At 37.3% G+C, this 12,097-nt stretch overlaps 1 protein-coding gene across 1 annotated transcript in view; it reads right to left on the bottom strand.

Moving 5' to 3' along the window:
- The window catches only part of PRKAA2 (protein kinase AMP-activated catalytic subunit alpha 2), a 61,384-nt gene that overhangs the window by 20,492 nt on the left and 28,795 nt on the right, over positions 1-12,097 (bottom strand). Inside the window, exon 2 of the mRNA XM_007518023.3 lies at positions 9,612-9,753. Coding sequence (XP_007518085.1) covers positions 9,612-9,753 — 142 coding nt within the window. The remainder of the gene's footprint in view (positions 1-9,611; positions 9,754-12,097) is intronic.

Here is a 12,097-nt window from a genome sequence, read left to right as displayed (position 1 = left end):
TTAAACCCTTATCTTCCAGAACAGACAACAGATTTAGCACATATATTTGAGATTTGCTTCAATACTACCTGAGAGGAAGACATGGGAAGAAATTGACAAAACACTGACAACTGTAAAAGCTGAATGACAGGAAGGAAGTTCCGTCACTTTATGTAAAAAATATACCATACTGAAAAATTAAATTCAATGTTGTATGCACATACAGACAAATAAAATGTTATTTCTAATCATGCAAAACTGAGCACATTAAAAAAGAACCTTAGCTTTATTTGACTGAAAAAGCAACAACTCCCTCCATAGACACAATTTCACCAGATAAAGTTCAAAAGCTTTGAAAATGAGTCACGTGTAATGTTAATCTTTAAACTGAAGGTTGCACTCAATACACGTAAAGGAACAACTATTATTCTTTAGAGTAGTTTGCTTTGTTTACAAAGGATTATTTATAATCTGGAAGATCATAATTAATATTCAATGTATAATAAGTTACTATTTTGAGCCACTAAACATAGCTATGTCATTTTTGCATGGTTTAAAGGCATCCAGTTGAACAGCCAGGGAGCTGTTACAGCAGGGACAACTTTGCATGTGTGGATCCTGAGTTCCAGAAACACATGACCGCTAGAGTGATGCTATGGTGTGTGTTCTCTGTCACATTAATAAACACACAGTTGAAGAAGTTAAAAAAGTGATCTATATGCGACTCTTCCTGCAGTATATTCTGAAAAAAAGTTAGCATATTAGAAGCAGGATAGTATTTTAGTAATTTATCCAGTCAAACGGTGCAGAACTTATTACAGTGTGCTTTATGTATTCAAGCTCTAGTCCCCACCTACAGGGAGGAAGCTTTATAAAAGTGAAGTAATGCTGCAGACATTTCTTTCTCTCTCCTGTCTTAATTTCTCTCTGTCTCTATCAAAAATAAGACCGGGGTAAGGGGCCAAGAGTCAGGGGACAGAGGGCAGAGGGCAGGGCAGGACAGGACAAGACAAGACAGGACAGGAAAAGAGAAAATGGCAGCTGAGAGTAGCTGGCTCATCATGCAGGCACCCAGCCCCAGCAATAACCCTAGTAGCAATTAAAAAAGCAAAAACTAAACAAGTAAGTATGTGCTATCTGATGGCTCTGGTTAATAATTTGCATTAAAGGGAGCCTCTTCAGAATTGTAAAATTTTAAATCTTGGGAGGGGGCCCATTATTCTTTGATCCTAAATAAATCCAGTGCTTTTCTCTCACCTTTGATTAATTTGTCTCATCTTTGATTTTCACCCAGATAATCATACTACTGTGTTGTCAAAAAAGTCATGTCTCATTTTTTGCATAGAGAAGCAAGTGATGGCTTTTCTGACAAGCCACATTTCATTTGTTAGTTATGTCACACTTCCTCCTGTCACAGTTCCTTTACGATGCTCCTGTTAACCTGACTCCTCCTGATATGACTCCTACTCCATTCCAAAACTATTTATTAAACATCCTCTAAATCTCAGCTTAAAGGTCACTTTCAGGCTAGTCCAAGGGAGAATTTTTTTTTTTCATTTCCATAGAGGCATTTCTCTTAGCTACACAGCACATATCTTAGTGAGATGCTGTAAGTTACGGATTTATGATGGTGACTTCATTGAGCACGCATGTAACAAAATACCTATGACAAAGTCTGTAAATTAGCATGTGAATGAGCAGCACTTTTAAATAATACGAGCAAGCAAAACCAGAGTGATATGTGATTTAAAAACTACAAATAAACTTCAACAGCCAATATTTCACTGCACCAGAATGAGATATAGAGACCAAGGGAAATGCAACTGTTAGAAGCAAGAGGTCCCAAGAAAAAAGCTTCATATTAGCTATCTGCCAAAAGAATCAAATTCCAGGATTGTGCCTTTGCCTGCCCAGAGTAAACCTCAATTTTTTGTGTTCTACAAAGTAATAGTGACATTGAAACATTATAAGAATTCATTAATTATTCACACTTTACATTATTATTTTAACACAGTAGAAGAGTAAATGGATATGTTTTAAAATGTTTTTCAGAACAGTATTTCTAATTAAACAAAAAAGTTTCAAGTATCCAGAAAAACCTGAAACACTCTCTGGGTGGCCAAGTCACACACATTTGCTGGACAATACTCACTTAAATAGCAGGAGAAACTCAGGGAAAAAAGATCTTTCTAGAGTTAAACAAGTCAACACTGTGAGTTCAATTGGTGAATGGTTAAGTCTATTCAAATTTAAAAGTACTGTTTATATAGTTAGGTACACAAAATGACATTTTCCTTGAACTAAACTAAGCTGTACTTACAACTTAGCAGTCATTATTCATGGTTCATAGCACGTGCTTTATTGGTCCAGAAACAGCATGCTTTAATGCAGTTACAATTATCACTTGGAATAATATAATAAGCATCTACAAGCCCACCACTCAAACAAAAGAACAACTCATTAACCACACCTTCCATCAAATCATATGACATCTCCCTTCCCATCCCCTCCCATTGTTTCTGACATAGGGAACCATCACCCTGAGTCCTCTCCCTGTTTATAGCTCCCTTGATTCTGCTTTTATAAAGTTTTATTTATAGGTGTGCATACATGTATGTATATCCCTCCTTTCTACGAATACCTATCTGTAAAATTCACATTCATATGTGTATTTTTATTTTAAATGTTCTTATCTTTTAAAAAAGAACCTGGGTTTTGCAGATACAATCATGATTATGCAAAGAATCTTTCATGACTAAAGCTTCAAGGTACCAAGTTCAGTCCCTAGTACTAACAAAAACCAGAGCTGGCAGTGATCTGGTTAACAAAAACAGCAGTAATAGGGTTAATGTCTGTCTCCTCACCACCCTCTACAAACACACACACACATTCTCTCTCTCTCTTCTTCTCCCCCCCCCCCACCTTCTTCCTCTCTCTCTATAATGGTAGTGATTTTGCTGTCATCTGGTTTACCTAACCCTCCGTATATAACTGATGTCATTTGGTGAGTGAATAGACTTAAAAAGAGGTTTTTTCCCCCAAATTATGTGTTCCCCACATACCATGTTCTTTGTCCTTACATTTTTACTCTTATCTTCCTAGACTGTTCAGAATTCTGTTCAAATATCACCTCTTTAGATGCACTGCAAGCAAGTACTCAGGGCACCTACTTTGTGCTAGGTGCTGAGGAGATAAAGATGATTTGGCATCTCTAATAAACGCCTATGGGATTCTCAACATGATCAAAACAGTATCATCATTTGCTCACTCTCCAACAAGGTTCTCCACCCTCCTTTTCTCAGAAAATGACATCAATGACACCACCCAATTCCCCAAATCAAAACCCCAAACCCTAGCTGTTCAAATACAGACATACACACAAAAATCCTTTCATTTTCCTTGATACTTTGCCAGTTCTACCTCCAAATATATATCATGAATCCATGAATTTCTCTCCATCTCAACTAGTACTATCAAATATAACTTTCAGCAATGATGGAAGAGTTTTATATTTTCTCTGTCCAGTATGATAAACGCAAATCAAAAGCAGCTATTAAAGACTTAAAATGTAGCTATGTAACCAAAATTTAATTTCCATTAATTCAAAGCTATGGCACACGTGACTGGTGGCTACTGTCCTACGCAGCACAAGTCTACAATGTCCTTTCAGTTGAAGTCAGAACCTCTCAGAAGTAAAGCAAAGACTTTCTTTTTCTAAAAAATTTTTTAAATATTTATTTATTTACTTATTCCCTTTTGTTGCCCTTGTTGTTTTATTGTTGTAGCTAAGCAAAGACTTTCTGACTGGTCTCTCTGCTCCCGATCTGCCTCCATATTAATTCTACACTGTGGTCCCATCTTATTACTTTTCCAGTTCTCCAATGCCTCCCCGCCCCATTTATTTTAGAACAAACCCCAAAGCTCTTAGCAAGGCCTTTAAAAATCAACAACAGTGTGATTCTTCAACAGTGTCACCTTGGGCACTGACCTCCACACACTCTCCACTCCCATCTTTGTAGCAATCTTTTTCCCACAGCACTCAAAACATTGTTTTATTCCTTGAGGCTGCTATTCCCCTTATTTTGAGAACAGTGCTCCTAGATTTACAAGTAGATAAGGCTTTATCAGCCTTTTCCCTCCAAAGTAAGGCCTAACCCACAGTCTATCCTAAAATGCCACTTTCTCCTTCCTACACACACTCTATGGCTCTACCAAGTTTCATGCTCTTTCATAGAGAGCACATGTTGCCTTGCAAGCCCCTGGAAGCCTCTTGAATGCTGGAGCAGCTTCAGGTATCTCCTCTTCTTCTTTCTCCTTCCCCCTTTCTCTCTGCCACCCTCTATGAAAAAGAAACAAAAAGGGGGGGAAACGGCTACCAGGAATGGTGAGGTTTTGCAGACAAAGTACTATCAACAGCCCTGGTGAGGGGGGTAACGAAAAGAAAGTGTTCATAATTCAAGACTATCTGGTCCATAATTAAGAAATTTGGGGTAGAGAGGAGAAATGATAGTGTTGCACTATAAAAGTACATGAAAAAGAGAATTCACTAAAGAGATTATACTAGAAATCTGAAACGTAGAATACTAATGATTAGAAGGATAAAAATATAATTATAAAAGAATGTTTGAAAAACAGACAGATCAGAAGATTGTGATATAGAAACTCTACATCACTTCATGGTGGTAGTGGTTGTTGGTGGTGGATAATGTCACAAAAGCTATCCATACGATAAAATAAGAAAAAACATGTTTTAAAGCAGAGGGAGGCAAAACCATCTTTACCAAATCAGAAAGCACTGATTTGATCAGTTAAAATGAAGTTCTCCTGGGAGACGGGCGGTGGTGCAGTGGGTTAAGTGCAGGTGGCGCAAATCGCAAGGACCCAGTTCGAGCCCCTGGCTCCCCACCGGCAGGGGAGTCACTTCACAGGCTGTGAAGCAGGTCTGCAGGTGTCTTGTCTTTCTCTCCCCCTCTCTGCCTTTCCCTCCTCTCTCCATTTCTTTCTGTCCTATCCAACAACAACAACAACAATAATAACTACAATAATAAAAACAAGGGCAACAAAATGGAATAAATATAAAAAAATGAAGTTCTCCTAAAACAATAGAGGAATGAGAAACAAGCATAAAATTCAACTCACTAACTTGTAGTTCACAGGAAGTTTGAATTTTCCTTTAAGTTTTGATTGTTCCTTTAACTTTTTCCCAGTGGATTTTCTTGATGGTTTACAGTTAGTAGAAAAATCATGTAATACCTGCTCTACATAGTAATTTGTCTTCAAACTACCCAGTAATTTGAGAGGCCCATTCTGTAAACAGAACAACCATCTTGGCAGCTAGCTCAAGATGGAATAAAACAAAGCCACTAAAGGAATCAGATCTCTCTCCCTGCTTAAGTCACTAACACTATTAAAGTCTATGTCAATAAGCTTACTCTGTAACAAGACTACATGAGTACATTTAAAAAAATTAGAACCACAATTAAAGATGCAATATAACTGAATTTATCTAAGCTCAAGACTGAAGCTAGAGGCTTTAAACATTAACTTCAAATTTGGAGATGATTTTCAGACCAACTCTGAGAAAGTAATCCATAAGACAGTGAATAACTAAGTAACTCTAAGTAAGAATAGTAATAGTCAAGGAAAAATTTAAAAACTATAAATAACCATAGAAGTGAAGGCAAGAAAGCACTGGTAATGCATGACTTAAAAAAAACAAATGTTTGTGATGGGGTTTACAGTCAACAACATTTATACACCTTTCCCATATTTGGGAGCTACTCTCTTCCCTGATCTGGCTTTCTGGTCCTTTTTCCAGCCATGACATCATCTTCCCAGACAATAAATTGGATCCTGCATATCAGATGTCAGGCTCAGAAAAAAAAAAACAAAACTAGTATAGTCATGGGCCCTTTGGAATATAACTAAAATGGGCCTACTAACTATCTACAAAACAGAGACTCCAAAATCTTCATCTGCAATATTCTTGCCTTTAGGTTCATGAATAGTCAAGAGTTTGTTTGGCTTTATATGTTAACTTGTTTTCCAGCCACCAGGTTCCAGATGCTACCATGATGCCAACCTGACTTCTCTGGGCAGACGACCCCACCAATGTGTCCTGGAGTCCCACTTCCCCAGAGACCCACCTTACCAGGGAAAGAGAGACAGGCTGGGAGTATGGATCGACCTGTCAACACCCATGTTCAGCGGGGAAGCAATTACAGAAGCCAGACCTTCCACCTTCTATATCCCACAATGACCCTGGGTCCATACTCCCAGAGGGATAAAGAATAGGAAAGCTATCAGGGGATGGGAAGGGATATGGAGTTCTGGTGGTGGGAATTGTGTGGAGCTGTACCCCTCTTATCCTGTGGTTTTTGTCGGTGTTTCCCTTTTATAAATAAAAATTTAAATAATAATAATAATAAGCTGGGAGTCGGGCTGTAGCTCAGAGGGTTAAGCGCAGGTGGCGCTAAGAACAAGGACCGGGGCAAGGATCCCGGTTTGAGCCCTGGCTCCCCACCTGCAGGGGAGTCCCCTCACAAGTGGTGAAGCAGGTCTGCAGGTGTCTATCTTTCTCTCTCTTTCTCTCTCTCTCTCTGTCTTCCCCTCCTCTCTCCATTTCTCTCTGTCCTATCCAACAACAATGACAACAATAATAACTACAACAATAAAACAACAAGGGCAACAAAAGGGAATAAATAAATAAAATATTAAAAAAAAATAAATAATAAGCTTTTAAATCCTCCTAACATTTGCAACCACTAGGGGAGAAAATCTTATTTCTTTTTGTAGGAACAGAACAAGAATAGCCCAGATGCATAAAAAGTCCTTGGAGCCTATGAGGGCTAACATTCTAAAACTAATGAAGTCAAGAAATAAGACAAATAAAAAAAGATCTCTCCCAGCTTCACTCACTACTTTTAGTCTGTTTTTCCCCTTCTTTCTCTGATAAGAACTGCTTATTCAGTAAGGAAGAGCAAAGGTATTTCAGCTTAGAGACACACAGTAACTTGAGTAAACTCATACTTAACATAAAGTCAGAAATGAACTGCTTCAGTCAACTGGGAATCATTCTGGGTTATAAAAGAGAATTAAAATCAGTCACTGCTAGCTTTGAGGCAATGTAGAACTAATAGTAGGAACTGTACTGGTGTAAAGGCATTAAATCCTCCACACACAATGAGGTATCCCAATTTCAGGAAACAAGGAGTAGGACAGGTGAGTGACTGAGCTAAAAGTGGTGTTCTAATCCTTGTAATGATCTTTATATATCCTGGATCATCTGGGCTATATACTCTAGATGATGCCTTATATTCAAGTATAAGCACATAATTTCAGGGACCTGATTTTTTTGTTTGTTTGTGATCACGTGAACTTTCATTTAAAAAAAAACAAAGGAAACTGAAGCTTTCAACAAAAATGACATTTTCATGATAGTGATATGAGACATCACAGGTCATCCACCAGCAAACAAGATGCCTCAAAAAAACCATTGAGAACTCAGCAAAGTATATCTGTGCTGTTGGTAAGATGTTCTTCATGAGTCTTGTCACTGAATATAAAATTTCCAAAAAAAAAAATTAAGTAGCAATAAATGTAGCTGGTTGTAGCCAAGAAAAAAAAATATGTATTCTAAATTCCAGAAATACCTAGATCAGTAACTCATTTAATGATTTCAATTACGTTACTATGTTAGTTTCCTATTGCTGTCATACTTGAAACTTAGAGCAGTGAAACAATATAAATGTATTAGCATTTTATAAGCTAGAAGTCTATATACTTCACAGTAGTTAGCCTAACATTAGGCAACAAGGTTGCATTAACTTCTGGAAGCTCTAGGGAAATTGTTTCTTTGTAGTCCAGCTTTGAGAGACTACATTTCTTGGCTCAAGGGTCCCTTTCTCCATCTTCGAAGCTGCCAACAGCCAACTTAGTCCTCCCCACAATAGCCAGCTGAGTCCTTCTTACATCTTACCATTCTGACCTTGCTTCCATTTTCCTGTCCTTCTCCAGATTCTCTTATTTTAACTCACTCCTTTTACTTCCAAGGAACATTATGAATTACTGAACCCATGCAAGATAATTCAAGAAAATCTTCCTATTTTTAAAGTGATCTGATTAGCAACTCTAAATCCACCTATCACTTTTAATTCTATTACAAATTCTGGGGGTTGGGAGACCTTTATTCTGCCTACAGTAACTGTGGTTACTGTACCAGCCTTGTGATGAGGTAGTTACAGGGTTATTAAGTTGGCTTCCCGTTATAAGTAACATCCTAACTAATACTGGTAGTATGAAAGTTTGGTCTAATTTCAGTGTCTGATTATAATAAATTAAAATAATGCACCAAAATATTAATACTGATTTACAAAACACACGTGTGAGCAGGTTTCCACTGTAGCAGAATTATGTGAATCAAAATATAGAGATGACCTCTTTCTACTAATTTTATTACTGTATTCACAATTACTTGGATTTTAAAAATAGCATTAATTTGTTTCATCATATTGCAGGTACTTCTTCGAATTTCACTGACTTTTCCATATCTGTATTTAAATTGGAATTTGGTTTCCTTTTATAATTATATCAGAGTCAGAAGCATATAAAGGATATATCTAGTTCTTTTTTTTTACATACTTAAGTAGCAGCGTATTAAAAATAATTAGGTCAAACTAAACTTATAAAATCCAGCCAAATTAAAAAAATCTTTTTCATTTTAAAAGGATTTATAAAGCTTATTTTGAAAAAACCCTTAAATCCTATAGTAGAGATTAGCACCATGAGATTTGGAGTCAGATCTGCATTTAACTACCAACTTGCTCTAGAATTTACCAGTTATATGATCTGAGACAAGCTGATGATACCCTTAGATATGCTATTCCCTTGTCTCTATAAAATGAAAAACGTGTCATAAGCTTAAGTGAAATGACATACAAATATAAAAACCTCAAAGAATTTTCTGATCGCTATCAAGTGCTTAATAAAACGAGACTAAATTTCACAGTATCATTAATTGTCTAAACATCAATCATCAATCTCAAATAATTTAAGTGAATCCTATTGCTACAAAACATATAAATGTACTATCAATCCTGTCAATTTGAAATTATCATTCAATTTAATTCATTGGCTTGTTAATTTCATAGTATTTTCGAGTTTTTTTTACATCTGAAACTTGTCTTATCCAAAAAATAATCTCCCTAAAAATTTTACTATCAGTAACTATAGTAACCATCAAAGTTCTGCAAGTAATAAATGAAAGGAGTGATCTTTAAGTTATTTTCAAAAATAAAATAACCTAGTAAGTTTATACAAAGTCGCAAAAAATTAAAAAATGAATCCAGGTATGTCAAGGTCCCAAAAGATTATTAAACTATTATTAGGGGTAAAAAGAATCAAGTTCCAAATCTGAATTCATCAGGCAGAAACAGTACAATTTTGAAACAATGCCTTTTAATCCCAAACCAACAGTATGCTCAAAAATTAAAAACAAAAAATTAATTATAGTGGTTAAGTGAACATTTGCTGAATATAACAGATTACTGCAAACAGTTAAAGATCATTATTCGCCAGTTCATAAAGATATTTCAACATTCTTTCTTTTCAATATTTCCAGGTACAATACTTACAGTTTGATAATGTGAGGGTGACGGAAGAGTTTCAGATTTTGAATTTCTCGCTTTATTTTTCCAACAACATCTAAACTGCGAATCTTCTGTCTATTTAAGATTTTAACTGCCACTTTATGGCCTGTCAATTGATGTTCTCCAACTAAAGAAAAGGAAAAGAAAAAAACTTGTAACAAGCAACATTTTCCCAGGCTGCCGTTTACTGTAACCACAAATTTCTTTACTCACAGGTACCGCCTGTATGCTATTCACTGCATTTATCTAGTTACCTCTCCCGCTTCTATGTCATCATCATCTTTTTTTTTTTTTGCCTCCAGGGTTATTGCTGGGGCCCGGTGCCTACACTAAGAATTCACTGCTCCATTTTTGGTGCCCTTGTTGTTATTGGATAGGACAGAGAGAAATGGAGAGAGGAGGGGAAGACAAAGAAGGGGAGAGAAAAATAGACACCCCTGCACACCTGCTTCACCACTTGTGAAGCGACCCCTGAGCTCCGGGGCTCAAACCGAGATCATTATGGTGGTCCTTGCGCTTCGTGCCATGTGTGCTTAACCCACAGCGTTACTGCCCAGCTCCCACTTCTATGTCTTCTACAAGTGTGCACTCCTTTAGGATGGAAATAATATCTTAGCTGTCTCTGTGTCATCAGCACTGCATCTAGCACAGAGATGTCCTACAACAGTTGTAAAAAAGATTACTGAACTATATCACTGCATGCAATCACAAGCAAATTGGAGAAACCTTTTGGATAGAACAGAAGTCACTGTTATCTGTTCATCTCATCTCTTGTGGTTAATGTTAGTCACTATATTATAGAAGAATAAAATATGTGTAATAAATTTAAAAAAATAATTTGATTCAGACAAATGTCCTCCCATTTGTCTGAACTTAGTTTTATTTTCTGCATTGCTCATAAAACCTTCCCGTTTTTCCCTATTTACAGGAATTTCTACCTCTTTCAAGATCTTTTTTCTTAAAGATCTTTTATATATATATATATATATATTCCCTTTTGTTGCCCTTATTATTTTACTGTTGTAGTCGTGGTTGGATAGGACAGAGAGAAATGGAGAAGGGAGGGGAAGACAGAGAGGGGGAGAGACACCTGTGGACCTGCTTCACCGCCTGTGAAGTGACTCCCCTGCAGGTGAGGTGGGGAGCCGGGGCTCGAACCAGGATCCTTACTCCAGTCTTTGTGCTTTGCGCCACGTGTGCTTAACCCGCTGCACTACCGCCAGACTCCCCTCTTTCAAGATCTTATGGTATAAAGTTCAGGTTTCATTATCATTTATATTTCAAACTTCTGTGCTTTTGACAAATCATGAGCTGTGAGCTCATGCCCTCCTTGAGTAAATACTCAGTCCCCCAGGAAGTGTGTTGAGTGTTCATATATGCTAGCTGCTAAATACATACATACATTAGGTGGAGTAATCTTTCTTTCATCTAACACACTCATGAATATCCACAATATTTGTGGTATCTGTAAATAATGCTCAGGTTAAAAAAAAAAAATCCCCTGGTGCCATTCCAAACTCAGGCAGATTCTGCTTTGAATTCCCCTTTCTGGACCTCCAGAGCAAAAACCTCTGGGTGGAGGGTGAGGGTAGATGTTCAGCTTCACTGGCACACAGACCTTTGGTGATGGGAATGGTGTTAATACACACTCATATTAACTTATAGTTGCATAAATCACTATTTAATTAATATTAATTTTTTTACAAAATCCATCAATTAGAGAATCTTTTTTTTGTCACCAGAGTTATTGCAACTTGATGCCAGAAGACCCCATTGCTCTATGAAGCCTTTTTTTTCTTAATTTCTCGTTTTAAAAACAGAAGGTAAGAGGAAGCGAAAAGTCACCACTGCAGTCATGAAGCCCTTCCCCTACCCCCACCCCCAGTTGCTCCTATGTGGTGGCCTGAGGCTTGAACCCAGGTCCTTGTACCTGGTAATCTGTGTGCTCCACCAGAGTGAATAACTTACTGGCTCCTCTTGTCTAGTTTGATCACTAGAGTGAACTTTTGCCATTCTCTACACAACACCTACTCAGTCCTTGAACTCTTTCAGCAAACAAATCCGTCATTTGTTTATTTGGGAAAATGTCATTAGGAGTGAATCCCTCTTTTTTTTTTTGCTATATATATATATATTTTATTTATTTTCCCTTTTTTGTTGCCCTTGTTTTTTTTTTGTTGTTGTTGTTGTAGTTATCATTTTTTGTTATAGTTATTATTGTTGTTGTTGATGGATAGGACAGAGAGAAATAGAGGGGAAGACAGAGAGGGGGAGAGAAAGACAGACACCTGCAGACCTGTTTCACTGCCTGTGAAGTGACTCCCCTGCAGGTGGGGAACCGGGAGCTCAAACCAGAATCCTTACGCCAGTCCTTGTGCTTTGCACCACATGCACTTAACCCGCCTGACTCCCATGAATCCCTCTTTCTTAAAGGCATATTTATATTCACATCTCTTCTTCCTACCGTCTCA

Source organism: Erinaceus europaeus, chromosome 13, assembly GCF_950295315.1.
Source record: "Erinaceus europaeus chromosome 13, mEriEur2.1, whole genome shotgun sequence".
NCBI lineage: Eukaryota > Metazoa > Chordata > Mammalia > Eulipotyphla > Erinaceidae > Erinaceus > Erinaceus europaeus.
The sequence above is the reverse complement of the archived record's forward strand: the minus strand, read 5'-3'. Positions and strand labels throughout refer to the sequence as shown.